This window comes from Vicia villosa, linkage group LG6 (assembly GCF_029867415.1).
Source record: "Vicia villosa cultivar HV-30 ecotype Madison, WI linkage group LG6, Vvil1.0, whole genome shotgun sequence".
Lineage (NCBI taxonomy): Eukaryota > Viridiplantae > Streptophyta > Magnoliopsida > Fabales > Fabaceae > Vicia > Vicia villosa.
The window spans coordinates 152,454,295-152,477,577 of record NC_081185.1 but is presented as its reverse complement, the minus strand read 5'-3'; the positions used below and the strand labels follow the sequence as shown (position 1 = coordinate 152,477,577).

The window sequence follows — 23,283 nt, the reverse complement described above, 5'->3', positions numbered from 1 at the left end:
AAGGGAGACGCGGTCTTTTAGGGACTACGTGGACTCCGCATTATTTGGGGGGTTGGATGTGAAATAACCCTTCAAGGAGGAAGGTCCTCGGCATAAGACCACGAGGAGTAGGGTCCTCGGTGTAGAGGGTGCTCGCGGGGAGCGCGCTTAGTATGCTTGGTTCAAAACGAGGAGTTAGGTTCTCGTCTGGTGAGATGCTCGTGGGGAGCACCTTATGTCGGGCACTAGATACAATGTCGCTGGGTCTTCGAGGAACCGAGCACTGCTTGCCCTTTATGGACTTAGGGATGGTTTGGGCCTCCAAGGCCAAGTGGGCCGAAAGCAGACTGGGACGAATTTTGGCCCAGTCCAGAACATTATCTATCTTAAATCAGTTAGACTAGTTGTCCCAACATCGTGTCTAATATTTGTCCCCTTAGAAAGATAATTTGCATCTATGCTTGGGAAAATTAAATCCATTTTAATCCTCTTATTGGTAGCGGAGAATAACACCTTTGATTTAGCAATATTCACTTTAAGGTCATAAAACATGGAAAAAATTATTTAAGGTATCAGAAATGATCCCTACCTGAGAGTTAGAAACCTTCGCAAAAAGAAGGACATCATCAGCACAAAAAAGTGATAGAGAAGATCCATTTTGATATAACTTGGCAGGTTTTCAATTGCCTTCCTCGATTGCCCTGATTATTGTGTGTGAAAAGAATTCCATGCAAATAAAAAATAGGTAGGGTGAAAGGGGGTCACCTTAGCGTAATCTTCTAGTCGAAACAAAATTCGGTAGTTGTCTCCCATTCCAAAGAATTGACATGGATGAGCTAGTTACACAGTGCATGATCAACTTTATAATAATGGTAGGAAATATGTTCCGCTTCAAACAAAATTCTAATAAATCCCAATTAACATGATCATAGGCCTTTCAAGATCTATTTTGAACACCATGTCAGCTTTTTTCTTTTTAGATTTACGCATCGAATTAATTGCTTCTTGGAGGATAATGATATTATCAATTGTCTCTTTAACGGGCAAAAACTACTTTGGAAAGGCCCAATCCAACTTGCGATATACCATCCGATCACCGATACAAGGCCTATTCCAAATGGATTTCCAACTAGTCATGTATACTTCAACTAAACTACATTTATTAATGATATTCAATAAAGAAGCTGCCCTATAATGATTAAAATTGCTTCATTTTTGTTCACTTGGATGCATGATGGTGTTTAAGTCTCTAGTCAACATCCAATGACCATCAACAGTGTTCCTCCGGTCAATGAGGTGGAGCCACAGGTCAAGACGACAAGTGTACACGAGGCTAGCATAAATTACAGTTACATATCAAGAGGAAGTTCCCAATGATAACTTGACTGTAATTGTATCCTTAAAGACATCATGCACGAAATCTACAATGTTACTACCGTTCTGCTTTAACACCAAAATTCCCCATAATTAACCACGTGCATCCACGTAGTGAACACTCGCATATACAACTCTATCCTAGAAGGAATTGGTCTTATGAAAACCAATGTGTCTTTCCATAGTGATTAAGAACGTTGAAGAGTGTTTTCTAATCAAATCCATCATGTGTCTTTTAGCCTTATTATAACAGGCTCCCCGAATATTCCAGGAAAGCACAATGACTTCTTTTAAACCTAACATAACAAGTCAAGTTGATGGAGGTGACAAAGTAAGTCATGAACACGAGACAATTTATGTAGCAGACTCCCATTCAATGGGAGTTTCACGAACAATTTCATCTTCTTGAGTAACACTCTCATCCATAACACATAGGTTATTTCCATTTGCCTTACTTACTGGCAGTTCAAAATGTCGAATGTTGTATCGTGTGATGGTTTCCAAACCCAAATTTACTATGAGAACGATTAAGGTGTATATAGCAATGCTAGGCACAACTTATTATATTGGACAAGAATTAAAAATTGACCTAATTTTGTATGAAGACCCACTAAAAGCATGATGTGGTTTCGAAATGGCAGAATTGGCCTTGGCGCGTGGGTCCCCTCTGTGTGTTGGATGTCACACGTCTGAGATGGATCCACTATTGTGTTTGAGGTGACTAAAAAAATAAAACATATATAAATTAAATAAATGAAAATAATACTATATATATATATATATATATATATATATATATATATATATATATATATATATATATATATATATATATATATATATATATATGTATATATATATAAATCTAAAACTAAATTTGTATTAATTTAAATTATTTTTAAATTTTAAATTTATTATATTCAAATGAACAAATTAAGTATAATATTTAAAATTAATAAGATTAATTTTAAATATTTTCCAAAATTTATTTATTTTGTTTTTTATAAATAAAATCGACTATATAATTGAAGTCCCTTTAATATATTTTTATTCTTTGTCTTAGTAATCACTTCTATAAAATAATTTTTAGTAAAATAAATGTTGTGCAAATATTTAATGTTTATGTTAGCTTGATTAAATTAAAATATGATACATGTAATGTAATGTAAGTGTAAATAAAAAAAAAAACCTACCTATGTAAAAAATTATATTAAATTTATTTTAAAAACAATTTTCATACATATTTTCAATCTCAACCTATTTTTACGAGGATTTAATTACATCGACAGTGTAAAGCAGTTTTACACTGTTAGTAAAATCCAAACCGTTAATTTTTATAAATGTTTGACTTTTTCTTAATCATATATAAAGTATTTATTTTTAAGGGTTGTGATGTACTGAATGTGTAAAAAAAATTACACTGACAATGCACTATCTTTAAGCTCATTTTTACCATTTAATTTTTCATAATTTAAAATATATATTATAACATTATATAAATGAATAAAATATTTAATTATCGTATTGAACTGATTTATAATTTATCTCATATATCAACTAAAGAATCAAAATAAAATTCATCTTATTTAATTCATGAAACACTAACTTGAAACATAAAAATGGTTGTTTTACATTGTCTTATATGCCGAAGACTAATCACATAAACAAGCCAACCTCAATCTTATAACCGCAAGGTAACGTCCTCCGAGGGGTATTATAGTAATTCATCTTGTACCCTACACACAGGTCTCATCGCAAAATTGCGAACTCCATTTGAACTTTCTCTCTCAAGAAGCGAATGAAAAATCTGAATGTGTTTCTTTCTCTTTCTCTCTCTCGAATTTGAAAGAAAAAGAAAATGCATACTTAAATATTAATTAATTATTAAACCCAAACCGTTAAAGAAACTGCCCCAAGAAACTTTTTCTGGAATTTCGATCCTTTGTGCTTCGCTTTGTTCTTCCTCTTTCTCTCTCTCTCAGGTATAAGATTCTCATCTTAATCTCAATCTTATCTTTTTCCTTTTTTTGATCTGTAACCGTTTATGATTCAACCAATTGCTGATTCTTCGTTTTTATTTTGTTGATTTTGTTGATTTTATTGATTGTGGTTATTATATGCAAATTGATGAATCAGATCTTTGTTACCTCATTTGAAATGAATATAAGATGAAAGGAATTAGGATGATGAAATGAATTTGATTGTGGTTTTGATAAATTGGTGATTTGGGGTTTTGTTTTTTTTGTGTTGAACAGATGGTAAAGGGAGGGAAGGTTAGTAGCAAAGGTGGTTTAAGGAAAAGGGTTAGGTCAAAGGGGGGTGGTTCGGATGATTCCGATGAGGATTATGTGGTTTCGGATGATGCGGGGAATGTGTCTGATTGTGCTGAGGATGATTGTTTTTCTTTAGATGGATGTGCGGCTGAGAGTTTTGATGGTTTTATAGAAGATGAGGATGTGGAGGAGGAGGGGTTTCGACGGGTGACGAAATTTAAGGGATCGAGGGGTAAAACGGGTGTGAGGCGTCAGGGGAAGAATGTGAGTAAAACCGCGCGGAAGAGACGGAGAATTGAATATGCAGAAGAACTAGATGAGGAGGAAGAAGAAGAAGAAGATGAAGAAGAAGAGGTAGAAGAAGAAGATGATGATGATTATGATGGAGAAGAAGAGGAGGATGAAGAAGAAGAAAAAGAAGTTGAAGAGGTAGAATACGAAGAAGAGGAAGAAGAAGAAAAAGAAGTGGAAGAGGTAGAATATGAAGAAGAAGAAGAAGAAAAAGAAGTGGAAGAGGTAGAATACGAAGAAGAAGAAGAAGAAAAAGAAGTAGAAGAGGTAGATGGAAATGATGAGGATGAGGATTTCAATTATGATGATGACGAATTTATACCGGAGGAAGAAGATTACACGGATGAGGAGGAAGAAGAAAGAAGGGGCGGGAAGAAGAAAAAAAAGGATTTTAGTTATGAAGATGAAGAATTTATACCGACAGAAGAAGAAAGAAGCGGCAGGAAGAAGAAAAAGGAGGATTTCAATGATGAAGATGAGGAACTTATACCGTTGGAAGAAGAAAGAAGGGGAAGGAAGAAGCAAAAGGAGGATTTAAATTATGAAGATGAGGAATTTATCCCGACGGAAGAAGATTACACCGATGAGGAGGAAGAAGAAACGAGGGGTATAACGAAGAAAAACAATGGTATTAAAATGGGCAAGAAGAGGACTTTGAAGAAAAGGGTATCTGCAACTTCTAGCAGAGGTCGAAAAAGGAGTGGCTCTAGAGTTTCCAAGAAGCCCAAAAGAAAGAGAAGAGGAAAGAGTGGAGGATCGAGGAGGAAAGTAAAGTGTGATGATGATGCAGACGATTTTTTTGATAATGGCCCCGCCATCAGAACAAATAGCAGAAAGAAATCAGGCCAGAAAAGGAGAAGGGTTCTCGTTGAAGACGCCAATTCTGGTTCAGATTGTGAGACTAGACTATCTGATTATGAGTTTACTATCTCCGAAGAAGAAAAAGAACAGGTGAGAGAAGCCATGGAGTTGTGCGGAAATATAAGAAGGAACTTGAGGAGAGCTTCTCTTCGAATGAAAAATGAAGAGGTTGAAATACATGAAGATCTGCATCAGCAACGGAAGCCTCCAGCACAGAAGGGTAAGGAAAAGATAGAGGAATCTCAAGGAAGAAAGGGTAAGGAAAAAGTTGAGGAGTTAAAAATTGAGGTGACAAAGCAGGTCTGTGGAATTTGTCTGTCCGAGGAAAATAAAAGAAGAGTAAGGGGAATACTAAACAGCTGCACTCACTACTTTTGCTTTGCTTGCATTATGGAGTGGTCAAAGGTTGAATCTCGCTGCCCTCTGTGTAAGCAGAGATTCAAAACAATCAGTAAGCCCACACGATCAACAACAGCTCAAGAAGCAGTGATACAAGTGCCCGAACGTGATCAGGTATTTGAATTTCACTTGGAATATAGTGACTTTTTTCTTGTGGTTTTGCTATTCAATTGGTTGATTCTTATGGAAATGTTTTGATTTTACATCCAGGTTTATCAGCCAACTGAAGAAGAACTCAGGAGTTACATTGATCCATACGAGTCCGTTATTTGTTCAGAGTGCAATCTCGGTGGAGATGACGGCCTCATGCTACTCTGTGATATATGTGATTCTCCCGCACACACTTATTGTGTTGGTTTGGGGCGAGAAGTACCGGAAGGTAATTGGTACTGTGATGGTTGTAGACCAGTTGCTTTGGCATCTTTAAACTCCCAAGCTCAAGAACGCAGTGCTGATATAAGAGTTACTACCCAAAGCCAGCCTTCTAGACCATCGCCTGTCCATATACGAGAAACTATAGACCTGAACCTGATGTCATCACCCTATACATCTTTTGGTCAAGGGTTTGGGCATCTTTCATCCTCTAGATTTTCGGGCAGAAGTGCCGAAGGCGCTTCTCCGATGTCTGGTGGCGGGGCGCCAACTGTATCAGAGAGACGACGGATACACCGTCAAATTCAGCAGCTACGATCAATGGATAGAATGACTTATACAACCGGCAGAGTTAACGGTGTTTCAGCTACCAGTACAATAAGTAACTTGCATAGCTCTGAAATTGATCAAAATAGGGAACCTACTTCTCCATATACAAGGACACAGGATGTAGGAACATCCTATCACACATTTTTTGAGGAGAGATTAGGCAACAACATCTCTCCATTAATGCAGAATGGAGATCACTTCTCCACAACAATAAGCAATTCAATAAGGTCAGTGGTTCAGGATTCAACCATGTTTTCCAACGTGGCTATGAATGCGGTTATATGGCCTGGATTTTCAGGGACACGCACCTTATCAGATATTGAACCAATCCACCCGTTCAGCAGCAGATCAAACATTGTCACCGAGTGTAGTATTCCTCCGACTATCATAGAAGAAGATAACTTGCACATTGTAAAGGAGCAGGTGCAGTCAATGGTTAAAAGCCAACTCAAGAGATTGTCTGAAGATGCCGATTTGGGTAATTCTTCTTCTATCATTTATTTATCATGGTTTGTTATTCATTTGTTTTGCTTTTTGTTCATACTATTTGAATTTGAATTTGAATTCTTTTAACATGTTTTTTATGTATTGATTCAGATTATAGTACATTCAAAGACATTGCAAAGAGTTCTACACATACGATACTCGCTGCTTGTGGACTCGAGCACAAGACGAGCGAGGTTTGTATGGCGCCTCCACCATCGGTCTGTCCCCACATTGAATTAATTGCTGGCGGACAAACGAGTATGATGAAAGGTTGCTGCTCCTCTTGTTTTGATTCTTTTGTAGGAGATGTGGTTAAAAGGATTTTGGACACTAGAATGTCTTCACAGTGGTTAAGATTAGGAATTTAGACAAAATATTCTTAAATGTGTCGAAAGAGGCACACCTTTTTTTTTCTCTTAGGAATTAAGTTAGGAGAAGAATTTATTATTTACTTGTTCATGCATACATTGACATGATTTACTAACATTTCAAAGAAAGACGCATTATGTGTTCATTCTAAACTTCATTTTGTTTATTTTGGCACTGTTGCTTATACTGTTATACAGAAGATAAGGAAGAATGATTCATAATGTTAAAAATCTTAGTTACAATTTCTTCTTATTTTTTTTTATCAATTTGTCTATTGGGATGTTGCTAATTCAAACTCGTTCTCCTGCATTTGATGTCATGTACAGCTACTATGACCCCATCAATTAGCATTTATTTTCGGCGTTATATAATTCTCAAGAATAAATTGCTCATCCTAAACGAAAAGTGGTCCAATACGTAAAAATACAATTATACTAATACAGCTCATAGCTTACAAAAGGGTTGATTTAAATCTCATTGATCTTCTAGAGATTGAGAAAATCTATAAATTTACAAAATGTATACATTTTAATCAGCAAGATGGTAATGATGATTAAAGGTCAGTTTGGATGGGCTGGTGATAGAATTAAGCTTAGTATAATTGATTTTAATAAATTAAATTTAGTAGAATTGATTTATATCTCAATAAAATAATATAATACATAAAATACAAATCAAAAAGTAATTGATAAAAATTAAAGATGATAAAAAAGAAAAATTGAAATGAGTTATAACAAATAAAATATAATAAATATATAAGTCAATCCAACATTCTCTAAGTAACATAATCCAACTCACATATTTTTATTAATAAAACCAATATTCATTCATATTTTATAAAACATATATGATATTTGGACACTAACAAATATAATATTTTAGTTTATATTTATAATAAATATAAAATTAATATATTATTATTTTTTAATTATATATTTTAATCAATATTACTTGCATTATTTTAAGTTCAATACATTTCAGGTTATATTTATGATAATTATAAATATTAATATATTATAAGAATATTTTAATAAAACTATAGTCTTGTCTATCTTTTAGTCATTTTTGTTTTGGTTTAAAATTTACACTTTTTTTATTCAACGCCATTTTGATGACTTAACTTAGGATAAAGAGAGGAATGATTAGCATATTTCTAAAATAAGTACAACCTCCGTTCCTTTATGAGAGAGGATTAAATATAATTTAATACTATATACTATTACTTCTAACTTCTTCATTTTCTGTAAATTTGTCAAGAGAATTCTACCCAATCTCTTACACACTCACCAAAATGCCGTTGGTACATCAAACTATTAAGTAGGAGTATATGACACTAACAAAATAAAGACATGCATGTATGTGGTGCTTTTGAGATCAGAATGTGACTGATGACATGTTAAAGCCGGTTATTAATGATGTATAGGTGTAGTTGGTTAGTGATCAAGATCAAGGAAAGCAAATTTATTATGGTAGCTCTTCGTCAAAATTCTTCTTCTCTATAGAGTTGAATCAAGGAAACGAAATTTATTATGGTAGCCAAGAACTTACTAACGGTAGTAATATCAAGGAAAGGAAATTTGTTATGGTAGCCAAGAAATTTATTAAGTGCTATTTTTCAATTTAATATTTTATTTCTATAATATATCATACAAAATTAAATAGATAAATATTTATGATAAACCAAAAGGAATGTCATGTACAGTAGGAAAGTAACTTTCTCTATTTTCATTCAATATTGATGGTCTGAAATTAAACAACACATGAAGCATTTGAACTCCAAACTTCAGTTCACATACAACATAAATTACATACATTCTCCACATCTTATTTCACTACGATCAAATACATTCACAACTTTACTAAGCATTACCATAGGATGTAGGGATCGCATGTGTGATGAAGAAGCTCGACATCGCTGCAGCAACAAGCAATCATCACCATAGATTTTCCTTCATGGAATGTCATCAAGGAAGGTGGACATCAATAGCCCTTGAACAAACTCGCATCTTTTTTCTTTTTCTTCCTTATCCTTGACTGACAAGGTAGGTGTCTCCACTTTTCTGAACAGAAACAACAGACACGGTTAAGAATGTATTCATGTGTGCTGTCTGAAAACATGTCATTGGCAAGGAACAACACCTAATTCTTTTGCAACAAGGCACTTAGACGCATTAAACATCACAGAGATGACATTTTTTTAATGGCATAAAAATCACATTTTAAAACGAGTAGATAAAAGGTGCAATTGAATGTAAAAAGCTATAAATAATTCAAAATACACCGACAACATGATGAAGGAATTAGAGGTGCAAATTATAGGGTAGGAGAATACTACCTCAGGTGATTTCATCAGGCAAAATGTACTGTTAAAATCAGTAAGAGCATGGGTATGTTCCTCAACCTCGTCTCTTACATGAATTCACGCTAATTCTATCTCTCCTTCTCTTACTATAATATCAATTTCTCTCTTGGACTGATGATGGAGAGGAACTAAGTTCTAAAAGCACGAATCTAGATCATCTGCAGTGCTGCACAGTGCACAGAGTGTCTCCGCAACAGAAAAGTTGGATCCAACACGGCATCTGAATCTAACAACTCTGGAGAGGCTGTGCAGTATGCAGCGCAAGCAGGGTTCCAGATCTGTAAAATCACCCAATTTAATAGGGATATGTGAGGGAGGCAGTTCAAGTACGCCAAAATGGTCAATTAAACATATTTGTCTACTTCACAGTAACTGTCCAATATGCTTTATCTGATATAAAATGAAACATTCACGAGTTTCCATTTAGCTTTTCAAAAACATCTGTATCAGACAACCTACCTCAGCATATCAAAAAACTATTGATATGAAAACTTAGCCTTCTGGGAAAGTAGGCAAAATATCTATGTACTACAGGTTCAAACTTTCATACGTTCCGGTCCGGGTCAGTGGTCAAGTAATATTCGAGGCTGTCTTCATCTTTGGAGGTACAAGAACCGTTGCAAGACACAAGATTTACAGACAAATCTCTCAATAAAATCATGAGTAATCACAATGATCATGACATTAGTTGTAAGGTGAATTTTACGGTGCAATACGTAAATATGTTGTGTAGGCTGCACAACATTTATTTGCCGTTGGATCAATCAATCTCACTAAATTTATTGTAAACCTTACATCCTGAATTCCCCCTCTCTCTCTCCCCGTTACCCACCGCCACGAAACGACGCCAACACCGCGAGTCTAAAACGCCAACCTCTGTTGCTGCAACATGGACATAATGAAGCAAACAAAATTGTGAAGTAAAGAGCAATGGAGGAAGTGTATCACAAAGAGCGTAACGGTACTGGGCGTCAATTTTGATTGCAGAAACCGTGAAGAAAGGTGAAGGAAATTGAAAATTTCAGACTTTGAAGCCACTTGGGAACACTGGTTGCAACTCTCATTAGAAATTTCCTTCATTTCACCCTGAGGACAAGGTGATTCTTTGTGGGGGTGGGGGGCTATTGTTAGTCTACTTAATGCAGCAGTTATGTTTCTATTTTTTGTCGGTTCTATTATTTATTAGGAATAAAAAAGAAAGGAAGGGGGAAGTGGTTATTGGATAGTTATTCAGTAGTTATGGGAGGGAGAGACAAAACTCTCTAATTTTTGGAAAAGAGAGACCAAGACTCTTGAATTTCTTGGAACCAAAGACCAATCTGTTATTAGTGTCTCTACGTCAGTTTTCTGGTGGGATACTATGTAATTCCATTGGTCTTCTGTTTTAATACAGATTTCCATGATTCAATCATAAAAAATTGCTCTTTTCTTCTACAACAACAACAACCAAGTCTCATCCCCCACTAAGTGAGGTCGGCTACATGAATAAAATTCCACCATAATGCTCTTTTCTTCTAAATTTATTAATATTGATACCAGTTTCTATCATGTTCCTATTCTTGGGTTATCTCTGAGTTGAAAAGAAGTCGATTTGTATCTTGTTTATTTCCTGTTTCAATGGTGTTGATTGGCAAAGAACAAGGGGCAGCATCACCATAAAAGGAGCACCCTCTTTGCAAATTCGTTGAAACTGAAATATAAGGAAGAAACCACTATAGTTACATTTCAATCAATATTAGAATAAAATTAGGGTCTGCTTCTCCCCGGTTCCAATATGCGTCTCATGGTCGCCAAAGGATGTGCTTTTGATGTAGAGTTTCCCTTTATTTCCCTTTCCAACATGAGGAGGACATGTGACTAAAAGAGTGGCAAAGATTTGATGTTGAGAGTGTATCACCAAATGTGGGGAGATTTATTGGTTCAGTGGTGGGAAAAAAGGTGTGCCCGGTGCGATACCTATATCAATTGCGCACCATAGGATAAACCTAGTTGTAAGGGTATAAATCATTAGGCACCATACCTAAGCTAGCCTTATAATCTCAACAAAACACAAGCCAGCCTAAAACTTGTATTATTTGATTTTGAACAAGAACAATACCATTTCTTCAATGTCAAACATGAGTCCAAATTATCAAAAGCAATATTGCATGAAAAGCAGCAGAAGCGAACAATGTGACATCACCACCACATTCAGGAATACTAGCAAAAATAAGCAACTTTCATGAAGAGGTATTGACCACTTTTTTAATAAAGAAATAAAGAAAAGGAAATCGACAAGTGAAATAGACATACTTTTTTGATAGAGTCTCATCTGTGCTTTTTCTGGATTGCCTTGTCCCAGTAATAAAGTTAGGTTGACTCTGAGAACTGGATAATTCATCAGCTACAGGCAATATAAATGATGATAACAATGGATCAGGGGCTGCATTAGACGATGACAGTGTAAATGAAGACCCTCCCAAAAGGGATTGCAAATTTCCTTCTCGCAGTTCCTTCCTCAATAATGATAGTGTTGAATAAGATCCACCTTTCCGTGATTTCCTCTTTCGCTGCACGTATTCACTAGTTAAAGAATTCAATTTCCAATATACAACGCACCACTACCACCCTGATGTTAATATCAACACCACACAATAATGCAATAACAATTAACAAGAGATAATTAAACGAGAAACAAGTTCTTGTGCCAGTGTTATGATGTAATTGATCACAACTTTAATATTCCTTTACATACATAATCATGTATATTCGACAAAGGCAACGGAAAAGGGTAGAATGTATAAGATTATAAACACACATAAGTAGGGCATGACTAGACTACACAGATATCTTAAACCAGTAATACATTTAGAAAATGTTACACTTGGCCAGTATGTAAGAGGGTTAGGTTAAAGACTTTTAATTAACCTTAACAAGAGTATACTGTTGGGAAAATGTTATAGAAGAAAAACAGTTCAATTTCATTTTATGCTACATATCTCAAAATGCTAACTAAAAGAGAAAAGGATATCTTAAGTATGCTTCCATGTTGTAGGGCAATGTGTGCAACCATATCAACCCCCACCCTCAATGCACAAACGGGACAAACCTGAACAAAAGGATATCAAAGATTATATAGAATGGAACAATGCGGGATAAGAGTAAAAAATACATATAATTTTACTGATGTAGAACAGTCAGTGTTGTCCGTGGCGAAGAACCAAAATCCCGCCATACCAAACACTATGTGGCGCCGTTATGGCGGACTACGGCGAAAAAACCCGCAATATTGTCTATGTACTAATGCGGCGAGTCCAAAAACCACCATGTTAGTCTGTCATAGCGTCACAATTGCGGATATTTGATAACACTGAGAATACTAACCAAGAGTACTCCTTTTAGGTAGGGTACTGTAAATGATATTGAATATTGGCCATGATGGATCAGTGGCAGTTTTTGGCTTCAGTGCAATGGTAAATATCGGCCAATCTTGTGGGTTTTCTGTCATAATCCGTGTTATGACAGCACCACAAAGCGGCCAGTATGGCGGAATTTTGGTTCTCCTCCATAGACCACCATCTGCCACCGACAACACATGGTACTCTGACTCTACAAACAAAGACGCCTAGAAAACTTCTGTGACTTGGTTTTAGGCCCTCTCTAAAGGAATGAAATATGCAATAGTCTAGCAAATGTTTAACACAATCCAAAATAGCCAAACATCCTGAAGAGACAGCATATTATAATCTAGCATAACAAAATCCCAAACAGGACGAGTTCCCTAAATAACGAATAGTCCTGAATAAAAAATAAAAACAATTAGTTTCAAAATTAATAAAATGTCAAACAAACTTCATTACCTAGTAGTTCTCTTGAAGATTTAAACCATCTATTTAATCAATAAACTATCACTCTCTCCAATTTAGTCCCTAAACCATGTAAATATAATAAGTAGTCCCAACAACAAAAACCAAGTCTTATCTCACTAAGTGGAATAATAAGTACTCCCTTCATTCCTTATTACAAACAAAAATCTACTTCTTAGATTCATTGAATAACTGATATATCTAACCTATACATAATCCAAATACATCGGTTATTGAATCAATCTAAAAAGTCATTCTTTTTGCTTATAAGAAGGAATGAACTGAGTAGTTCCTAAGTATATAATAAAACCCTAAGTATATAAAATCCAATTACTAAGATGTTAGGGAACTATATTCGAGAGAGTGTGATAATTTAAGGACTAAACAGGTGGTTTACTCCATACTATAAAACATCCAGCACACAAATCAACTAAAACCTCAGTCCAAACCTAAACTCTCAACTCAAGGTATATACTTGATGCCGAGAACAACGCGATGAACTAACAAGCTGATTAAATTTTCAAGGCAATCAAGCTCAACTAAACAATATTTATCTAGATAACAAAAACTGCAATGAGAAAATGTGTTGAATAGAAAAAAAATTGGAATGATTTGATACCCCATTTTTTGCTTCAACAGGATGCTCTTCATCAATGTGGCAACACAACCCAACAATATCAAAATACTCAGAACAAAAGGGACATAAAAACTCCTCCTTTACATCATCATCTTCATCCTCGATATCATTTTCATCAAAACCATCCATAAACATATCTACATTAACACACACAAAATCAAAAATCAATGAGTGCATAAGAAACAAAGAAAAGAAAGAAAGAGTAAGGAAATGAAAAATGAAAAACCTGATCGAGATTGAAGAGCGGAGAGATAGGATTTGGAGGAAGTGAGGGTGGAAAAGGATAGAAGAGAGTTCCAAAGAGAAGAAGAATCAGAGTCCATGAATGAAATTGAATCTCAATCTGAGATGAAAGTGAAGATTGAAGATTGAGATTGAGGTGCTGGTTGCTTCTGTTCTTGTTCGTAACTAATTTCTCAGAGACAAACACAGCGACCCAAAAACACGTTCCTTTCTCTTCTCCTTTCTTATAGTCCACCACTTTCTTTCATTTTTATTATATTTTGTTTATGTTTATTTAAAGGATGTGTTTTTTTTTTTTTTTTTTAATTTTTTTTAAATAATCACTTTTTAAAAAAATAAAAAATCTCAAATAATCACATCTTTAAATTAATTTTTAAACTAACCACTTTGAAAAAAAATTGTCATGTCGAGAATGCGTCATTGTTTTTGGCGCATGCATTCTGAATAATACTAAGTTGTCAGAGCAAATGACACATACACTTATATCATTCTATAGAGAATGACACATGTATTATAGCATTAGGAGCATGTGCCACACATGTTGGCTCCTATGTTATTTTTTTATTTTTTAATTAATTTAACAAAAAATAATAATAGAAAAAAATTAAATTACAATATTATTGTTTTAAAAAAGTTACACAACGATTGAAGAGAATTTTAATGCCCCCTCGATCCAAGCGCCTACCAGCATTTTCCGTTAAGGTCTCCCACAATTTCTTTGAGGTGTTTGAGGTCTCCTGGTATTCTCCTGAGCTTGAGGTGTTTGGTGCGAGGGTCCTAGGATGATAGTGGGATCATACAAATTTTGGATCATATCTCTCCAGTAGGCGGCACTACCGCAATCGAGTTCGTTGCTCATGTTGTTGTAGTTGGGTCTCATTGGTTGGGTTATGTGTGGGAGGGGTGGTTAGTTGAATTGAGACACTGAATCATTTTGGAAACAGAGCAATGGTTCTTGTGGTGTTTAAAAGCCATGTGTTGGTTTGGTGCTTTGGTCGTGTGATGTTTGGTTGTACATTGGTTGGGTTCTATGGTAGAATGTGGTGGTATCGTATGTGTTGGTTGGAACAAGTTTGGTTCGTCAACTAATCCTTCAAGTTTGTACTCAAACTGTTGTTAAGTGTGCATATCTAAAGAAAGCAACTTTGATTCTGAAGAAGTCAAGTTTGAATGCACTAGATGATGAGTTAAGCACACACTGAATCTGAAGATCATTAGAATCTAAAGACTAGCGAAGTCTGAAGATTGGCATTATCTGAAGAAAACACACTCTGATATGCAAAATGACTTTGAACTCGGAACAAGCTTCACCACTATTTATCTGAAACCTTTGATTCAAAGGGATAACTTTTGAAAGAAGATCTTGAAGAACCAATAATTCATATCAAGCATATGGGTTATCAAGTCAATGCGTCTACAAGAATCTATGACGAAGACATATGAGATATACTTTAATTCCTTACGACTCTGATATCTCAAAGCTTTGAAGACTTACTCTGATCAAGCTTCATTATAACCCTATCAAAAGCCTCTGACTCAAGAAGTTAATTGTGAAGAAAAATATAGTGTTTCTGGCCTCTGATCATTCTTCACCAAATTCTATCAGAAGCCTCAGAATCATGAAGTTAAATGTGAAAGGAGTTTGTGTGGAAATGTTATAATAATACAAGATCATGTGACTATAATATAACATCATATCCATCACCCGATAAATCAAGATAAAGGATTGTACAATGCACCGTTACTGCTTTCACACGCCCCATCATCTATTATAGTATTGCAAGCGCCACTCTACTCGGTTACTAGCTAACGTCTCCAACAACTATTTGTTGTGTGGATAGTCAATCTCTCCTCCAACAGATCTACTTTCTTTATCTATTTAAAGAGAAATTAAAAGATTGAAGCATATATAGACAACACGTAGACAAGATACCCAAAAGATAATGAGACTCAAAAAGTGGAGAGTGGAGTTGTAGAAGAAGATGTATACAAGAAAGTACATGAGAGAAGAAAGCTGAGAAGTAGAAAGAAAAATAATGAAGGTGCATATAATAAAAAGAGAATATATATATATATATATATATATATATATATATATATATATATATATATATATATATATATATATATATATATATATATATATATATATATATATATATATATATATATATATATATATATATATATATATATATATATATATGCAAAAACATATGAGAGTGTAAAATGAAGGAAAACTGAATTGAAGAAAATCAGTAAAGATATTAAATGAATATATGTTTTGGTTCAGAAAGGTTGATAGCAAAGTAGAGAAAAATGTTGTTGGTACACAAGCAAAATCATACACAACAAGAAGCAACTATGAAGAAGAAAATGAGAGACAATGCAAAAATTTCAAAAGTATGACTATCATCTGAAATCCTTAATCTCCATCAAAGTGATAATAGTGGAGAATGCAGAGCAACGATCATAAAAGAGAAAGATGGCTAGAGCACACAAAGAAGAAAATATATGCAAGAGCTTATACAGAAGAAGAAGTCCGTCAAAGCATAAACTCTTCATATTTTTCTACTGTATAAACCTTGAATGTAAATTTGTGTATCTTAACTAAAAAGTACCCTTGTAAACACAAATTTAATTTAACCAAGTTTGATTGTTTTCCTCAAGATACCAGTTCAGTCAGAGTTTTTGAGATGTCAATGACAATTTGTCATTGAGGTTGATTTCCTCAAGAGTTCAGTTCGGTCAGAGTTTTTGAGATGTCAATGACATTTTATCATTAGGTTGATTTGGTTAGCACAACCATATTTGTAGACAAGAGTGCCACATATACGTGGTATACCTACGATACTTTGATTAGGTCCATGAGTATAATTAGGGGGCCGCTTGTTTGGTATACATGTACTCCATGTTAGAAAAAAGTTGTATGTGGAAGACGAAACATGTTACAGACAACATCACACTTTTAAGTGTAATATTTATACATCATTTAGTGTCATTTTCGTAATATTTTAAATATACATCCATTTATGCATCTTTTACTAATTATTTAAACTTAGCATTTTTCAAACTTGGATTCTGCAGCAATTTCCACACATATCTGGATGGTCATATGTGTTGACCTACAGTGAGGATATGTCACGTGTTATGGTATTCGCACCACTCGGAGGGAACCAAGCGACACATCCATATAGAGTATATCTTAACCACGTGGTAGCAGAGGATATACAATTCAACGCACATGTCTTTTACCATGAGACACGTCCCTTGGACGACATTGCCTTCTACTTTAGTTGGTTGACCTACGATTCACATTGACATATCCTTATCTGCCTGAGCATTTCATGAGGCAATTCAACTACATGCATCTTTTTCCCAAAGACCCTTCACAGTTTTCTCCTCCGGTTATGAGACGCCGAGATATGGATACCATGTTTCATGATTATCTTAATCATCTGGTACCTGGTGAGGCATAAAGTACCCCAACTCCTAGCGAGTGGAATATTGTATATAATTACATCTGGTGGTACTTCAGGGTGTCACATTCTTATATGGTACAAAATGCCCCGAGAGATCCACATAGGTCAGCTCATCAGGAGATATTAGAGGAGGGGCAGATTATGGCTAATCATGCAGTTGATATGCTTCCTATATGTCGTTGTATCATGCAGATAGGGCAGGCTGGTATAGACAACAGACTATTTCTAGATGGCTCTGCAGTAAGGGACGTTATAGATGCCATGATAGTGGAGGCAAGAGAGGCACTGTAGTACAGGAGACAACGTAGGAACAGGGAGCCGCAGTCAGTCAATACACATTGGTTTATAGTTTTTGTATTAGGAACACTATTTCCTGTTATATTTTATTTTGTACTCTGGATTTTGACTTTATCGTGTACTATAGATTTATTAACTTATATATGTCATTTTCATATTATTATGAAATTGTGTGGTTTAAATTATACAAAAAAGTCATATATCGTCAAATTCATCAAAGCATCTCTAAATTAAATGCAGAAATTGCTATCTAGTGTGGTTACAGAGATGCATCTTCAGAATTTGTTTAGTGTGTTCACAGAGATGCATCTCTGGATCAATTCTTGTCAACATAAGACATTTTATTGGCGAATGTATGTGGTGTACATTGAGTTATTACGGAGATGCATCTCTATAATAAATTTTGAACATTTGAGTGATATTGAATTTGAATGCATTTGAGAAATACTTATGTACATCTAGAAATGCATCTCTAAAATTTAAAGGATATTTTTTCGATTTTTCAAATGATATTTTTCTATCACATAGGGTGAGATTAACAATCTCCTATTTGTAATCCTCCAATTGAGTTGTATTTACTCCTCCTATTTGATGCTAGTGGTGTTTCTTACCCATGTCCCAAGTTTTAGTTTGTTATTTTTTTTTTTCTCTTTATGTGACCAAAAAGGTGAAATGTAGTTAAAATAAATATTGTATTAAAAAAATACACATATTTTTTGTTTGTTTATAGTTATGATAAGGTATGGAGAATCAAAATCTCTTTTTTATATGCTCCCTCTCATTTCCATAAATTAGATAATGTTTTGTCATCTTTAAATTATCAAAAGGATAATTTGTTAAATTTGTCCTAAAACAATAATGAGAGTGACGATACCAACAAACCTTTGTATCTAAATGCCGTGTACTCGTATTCGGTTTTAGCATTTAGTGCAACTGTGATTGTTTTTTATATGTAACTTCCAAGTTTAATGAATTTTATGCAAAAAGAATTTTATCTGTACATTGATTTATTTAAGTATACGAAGAAAACGGAACAACAAGCTTTCATAGCTCAGTTGGTTAGAGCACCCGTTTAGTAAGCGGGAGGTCTTGAGTTCAACTCTCAATGAAAGCAATTTCTTTCTTTTTTCCATCAATGTTCAAGCATTTAACTAACCACTCTCAACTCCTCTTATTTTCTGAAACAGCATTTTCTGCTAAATCATAAACATACATTTCCATTCCCCTAAAAGCTATATTGACCAAGCAAATGTAATTCTGTGTCAATAGCTTTGAGCAAACTGATCCATAAACCATAAACAGTTTATTTTTAAAACATTCTTTTGGCAGAAAATTTATGGAAAGTTTCATTCAGTTCAATTTTACTCTCTCTGTGTCTTGTTAAAATCAGGAAAGAGAAATTTAAAGGTTTGAAAGAGAGTAGAGTTATCAAATAGAATCATGTTGAACTAATATGAGATCCAGATTGTTGCATGCAACCGTCACATTTCTAGCTACCCGATTGAGATTTGACGATCTAAATTTTAAACTCGTATTTTAGATTTAATAAAACACTACAAATGTGTCAAGTCTACACGCAATTCGTATCCACCGATATGATATGACATGCTAAGTATTTACAAACACCACTAGAGTTAATGCTATCCACTAAAATCACGTCAGTAATATTCTCAGTGCAAAGTAAAAGCTTCAGCAGTTGGTAAAGTACAGGGCAATGATAGTTCTATTGAGAATAAAAGTGTTCATTTTCTTCTTCAAATATTGAGTTCAATTCTTGGTTACAAATAATTTTATTGTCACATATCAATGTAAAATACCATCAGAAAACTATTTTGAATTCTTCTTCTTCATATCAACTTCTCTGAACGATCTTTCGACAAGGGCGGACAGGGTCAATTTCAAATCACGGGTCAACTTGGGAAGAATCATGGATAATGTGTTCACATCTACCATGGCTCTATGGGCGGAGCCATCAACTTTAATTTCATAGAACTTGCTAAGGGCATCAAGGGATACTGAAGGAAGTTTTGTTCCTGTAAACAGAAAAAATTACTGCTTTCGTACAGAAACAGAAAGGACTTGTGTGCGTGTGTGTGATTGTTTGGTAAGCCTTTAACACAAACATAAATGAACCTTTAGGCTTTAGTTGACGTGCTATAGAAAGACTATCCAGAAACAGCCAATTCGGAGGAATCGGTGTAGAACATCGACGTAACTCGTTAATGATGAATGGTACATCAAAAGTACGAGCATTATGAGCAACCCATAACACATATCCCCCAGGTTTCTCACGGCTTTGAACGTAGCGTAATAATATAGGGGCCAGATCTTCCATTCTACAAAAGAAATCATAAGAAATAAAAAACAATCAATGATTTTCTATGCAAAACTAATTAAATAGTTCAAATAGACTCAATCATCAATGTCCACAGATGATTCGGTTCAGGTCATATGGGAGCATGAGGATAATTACCGGAAACATGGTGATATAGAAAACTCGCAGACTAACATGACACAGAACTTGGTTACCTTCTTAGCTTCACACCCCGTGTAACCATGCACAATGACTAAAAAATGAACAACTTGGGAAGAAGAAAATTTTGACAACTACATCTGAATAAGTTTTGAAACTGATGAATATCTGATTCCAAACTTCAAATGCCATCATTGTATGACAAACATATAGTATCTGATTCCAACCCATAGTATTAGTACATGGTTAGTAGAACTCTACTCAACGCCTTAAGTTAATGTCTTATTAGTTTAAACTGTGCCTAATGACCTAATCATGTTCTTAAGTCATATACATCAACAAGGTAAACTATAAGTCTATAATGATTCTACAGACCCTCATATATTCATCCGACAACTATGTATTCTCACTACAGAAGCAACTAATTAAATCAGGACAATGCTACACCCATTTCACAGTGAAAGACGAATGGAGCATAGGGAGGCTTCAACAATTTGCAATGATCTAATAAGCATCCAAATACACAACAAAGTCAGGCATTTTATATGACAGAGTGTGAGATGACAACGAACGCAAATTAAAAATTGGCGTGTGGTGTGCTCAAATAAATTCCAACTATAACAATACAACTATTTTAGCATTGGCTATTCAAATAAATTCCAGATATAAGTGAAGGCTGTGTTGTAAGGACAAAATGGAATACTTTATTTTGTAAAGGTAAGCATAATCTCGAAGTGCCACAGAGATATAGGTTACCTCGGAACACCGGGCTCGTTCACCATTTTTGTAGTAATGCCATGGATTCTTGAGTTTTCAACACAGCATTGAGGATTTACAAGAGTTTGGAAAGTGCTGTTCGGACCACCCTGAAGATCTCGAAGCGCGATCTCAATGATTCTTTCTTTCTCTCGGTGAAGCCCGGTGGTCTCAATATCAAAAACAATAACAGTGACTAAGCTAGACAAGTCTTTATTCTGAGCTATCTCCTGTTGAATGTTACATTGTTGAATTTCCTGAAATTGACCTAGCTGTGTTTTATTTACATTTATTGTAGAGCTAGTTGAAACTGTTTCGCTCAAAACTTCTTGCTTGGTGCTTCTTGATTTGGTGTCTGCGTAACTTTCTGTATTTGTAGTTAATGGTCTTCGAGTCCATTTTTTTCTGTGGCCTCCCTGAAGTCCATAAATTCTAGAACCAAACAACCTTACACTATGATTGTTTTGACAAATGTTACCGAAGCTGTGGAAGGTTTCACCCCAATTATTAGCTAAGGTGTGTATTCTGCATCTAGGTACTTGCAAAAAGGAAAAAATCATGGAGCCAGTCTTCATCTGAATGAATTCAATAACAACAACTAAGAATATTATTTGATCAAGAATTTCCCATCAAGTGAGCAATCAGCTAAAACCTGAAAAGTAGTCAAAAAATATGAGGGAAAATTGAGATATACATGAAAAAAATTGTACAGGTATGAATCATGATATGGGTTTGATCTTCTAATGTGATATCTAAAATAACAGCAAGCCGTAGATACGACAACAAGAAGAACAACAACAACCAAGCCTTATCCCATTAAATGGGGTCAACTACATGGATCAAGTTTCGCCATAATGTTCTATCCAGGATCATGCTTCTATCCAAATCGTTAACCTCAAGATCTTTCTTAATAACTTCTCTTATAGTTTTTCTAAGTCTTCCTATTCCTCTAGTTATTTGATTTCTCTCCATCTAATCTACTCTCATTACTACAAAACCTACAGATCTACTCTCTACATACCCAAACCACCTAAGTCTATTTTCCACCATCTTATCTACTATAGGTGCTATCCCAATACTGTCTCTAATATTTTAATTTCTAAATCTTATTATGTCTAGTCTTGCCTCACATTCAACGCATACCAAACATCCAACACAAACCATATAAATAAAAGACCCGGATTCTTTTTGAACCAGAACAAATAATTGCAGAAAACATCAATTGAATAAGCTTCCACCATGAGGAAAATGATGAATTACAAAACCATATGGCTTTTTCCACAAATGACCAGCAACAAAATCCTGCTGAAAAGTATAAAAGTAATATATTTTTCCTAGACCAAATTAAATTTCTCGAGCAACAAATGGGTGCGCGGGAATTCAACGACCTAGAAGAATACCAGCTCACTCCCTCAAAAAGAAAAGCACACCAGCATCACTTTGTAAAACAATATGCAAAACTGTAACCACATTTGAGCTCTGGTAAGATCACAGAACTGTATATCATCTAAAAACAAATTGCAATCTATCACAAATAATGTAATTGAAATCTAACATATGAATCAACCAATCAGATAGTACAATCTATAAGGTGCAGAAAGAACACAAACACATAAAATGCTAAAAGCATATCAGGTTGTGTGAGAACAATAAACAAACAGTTTATGTGCATATTGTAAAAAAGACAGAAAGAAGATATGGAAGAGAAGAGAAAGAAAAAGAGTTAGTTACCATAGAGATGGAAGTTGAAAAGACGAGCATTTGGAAAAAATTGTTGAGAATGATTGGTAGTTATAGTTACAGAGAGAGAGAAAGAGAAAGAAGAGAAGAAGAGAGAAGAAGGAACGTGCTGCGTTGAAGAACGTCGTAACTTACGGATCGCCTCTTGTTTCTTTCACTTTAACATTTCATTTCTGTCCCTTCAATAAATATTATTATTTTTTTGCATCACGTGGATGGATACCCTAAAAAATAAGGGCGTGTAGTTTTATTTGTACAATATTTTTCTAATATGGTTATGGGAAATGCTAACAAGTGTCCTAGGGGCACTCTTTAATAGCTTTAAAAAGTAAGTTTTTCTTGGAAATATGCGTAATTAATGCATCAAAAATTAAAATGGTGAACTTTTGAAAGAATATTTTCTTTATTTAGAATGTTTAAAGAGTGCCCCTAGGGCACTCGTTAGCATGACCCTATGGATATATGTCACATGATCTATCTTATTTTCTTTCTGGTATAGTTTTTTAGAGTAAGAATATTCGAATAAAAGATCATGTGTGAAGTAACGTGAGATGATGAGTTATATAATTGTTACATACGAGAACACGACTTTAACGATGTTTTGGTCTACTAAACTATGCCTTGCTTGAGATGGTTGCGCACGTATGGTTGAGTGGTTTAGATTTATTCATCTTCAGCACGCATTAGTATAATACAGATTTAATTACTCTCACG

The 23,283-nt window shown here is 34.7% G+C and overlaps 3 protein-coding genes and 1 non-coding gene across 6 annotated transcripts; 2 read left to right on the top strand and 2 right to left on the bottom strand.

The window, feature by feature from the left end:
• The first annotated feature begins 3,100 nt into the window (after nt 1–3,100).
• LOC131610541 (uncharacterized) lies at nt 3,101–6,879 on the top strand. 3 transcript variants are annotated; one of them, XM_058882513.1, is made up of 5 exons: nt 3,101–3,335; nt 3,609–4,142; nt 4,185–5,291; nt 5,388–6,357; nt 6,477–6,879. In XM_058882513.1, exons 2-5 carry the CDS (start codon nt 3,609–3,611, stop codon nt 6,731–6,733), a joined length of 2,868 nt encoding a protein of 955 aa, XP_058738496.1. In that variant the 5' UTR covers nt 3,101–3,335; the 3' UTR covers nt 6,734–6,879. The 3 variants fall into 3 exon arrangements, with proteins under 3 accessions (XP_058738496.1, XP_058738494.1, XP_058738495.1); XM_058882511.1 differs by having other exon boundaries at nt 3,609–5,291; XM_058882512.1 differs by lacking the exon at nt 3,101–3,335 and having other exon boundaries at nt 3,404–5,291.
• A 1,552-nt stretch (nt 6,880–8,431) lies between these two features.
• LOC131610542 (protein DEHYDRATION-INDUCED 19-like) lies at nt 8,432–14,028 on the bottom strand. Its single transcript, XM_058882514.1, has 5 exons — nt 13,805–14,028; nt 13,561–13,715; nt 12,107–12,184; nt 11,389–11,651; nt 8,432–8,794 (listed from the first exon to the last, which is right to left on the bottom strand). The coding sequence occupies exons 1-5, from the start codon at nt 13,899–13,901 to the stop codon at nt 8,686–8,688; spliced, it is 702 nt and encodes a 233-aa protein (XP_058738497.1). The 5' UTR covers nt 13,902–14,028; the 3' UTR covers nt 8,432–8,685.
• A 4,612-nt stretch (nt 14,029–18,640) lies between these two features.
• On the top strand, nt 18,641–18,714 carry TRNAT-AGU (transfer RNA threonine (anticodon AGU)). The gene has a single exon. It is a non-coding gene; the product is annotated as a tRNA-Thr (tRNA).
• Nucleotides 18,715–19,305: 591 nt separating this feature from the next.
• Nucleotides 19,306–22,729, bottom strand: LOC131610540 (exonuclease DPD1, chloroplastic/mitochondrial). Its single transcript, XM_058882510.1, has 4 exons — nt 22,561–22,729; nt 20,830–21,481; nt 19,734–19,936; nt 19,306–19,633 (listed from the first exon to the last, which is right to left on the bottom strand). Exons 2-4 carry the CDS (start codon nt 21,402–21,404, stop codon nt 19,428–19,430), a joined length of 984 nt encoding a protein of 327 aa, XP_058738493.1. The 5' UTR covers nt 21,405–21,481; nt 22,561–22,729; the 3' UTR covers nt 19,306–19,427.
• Nucleotides 22,730–23,283: the final 554 nt, after the last annotated feature.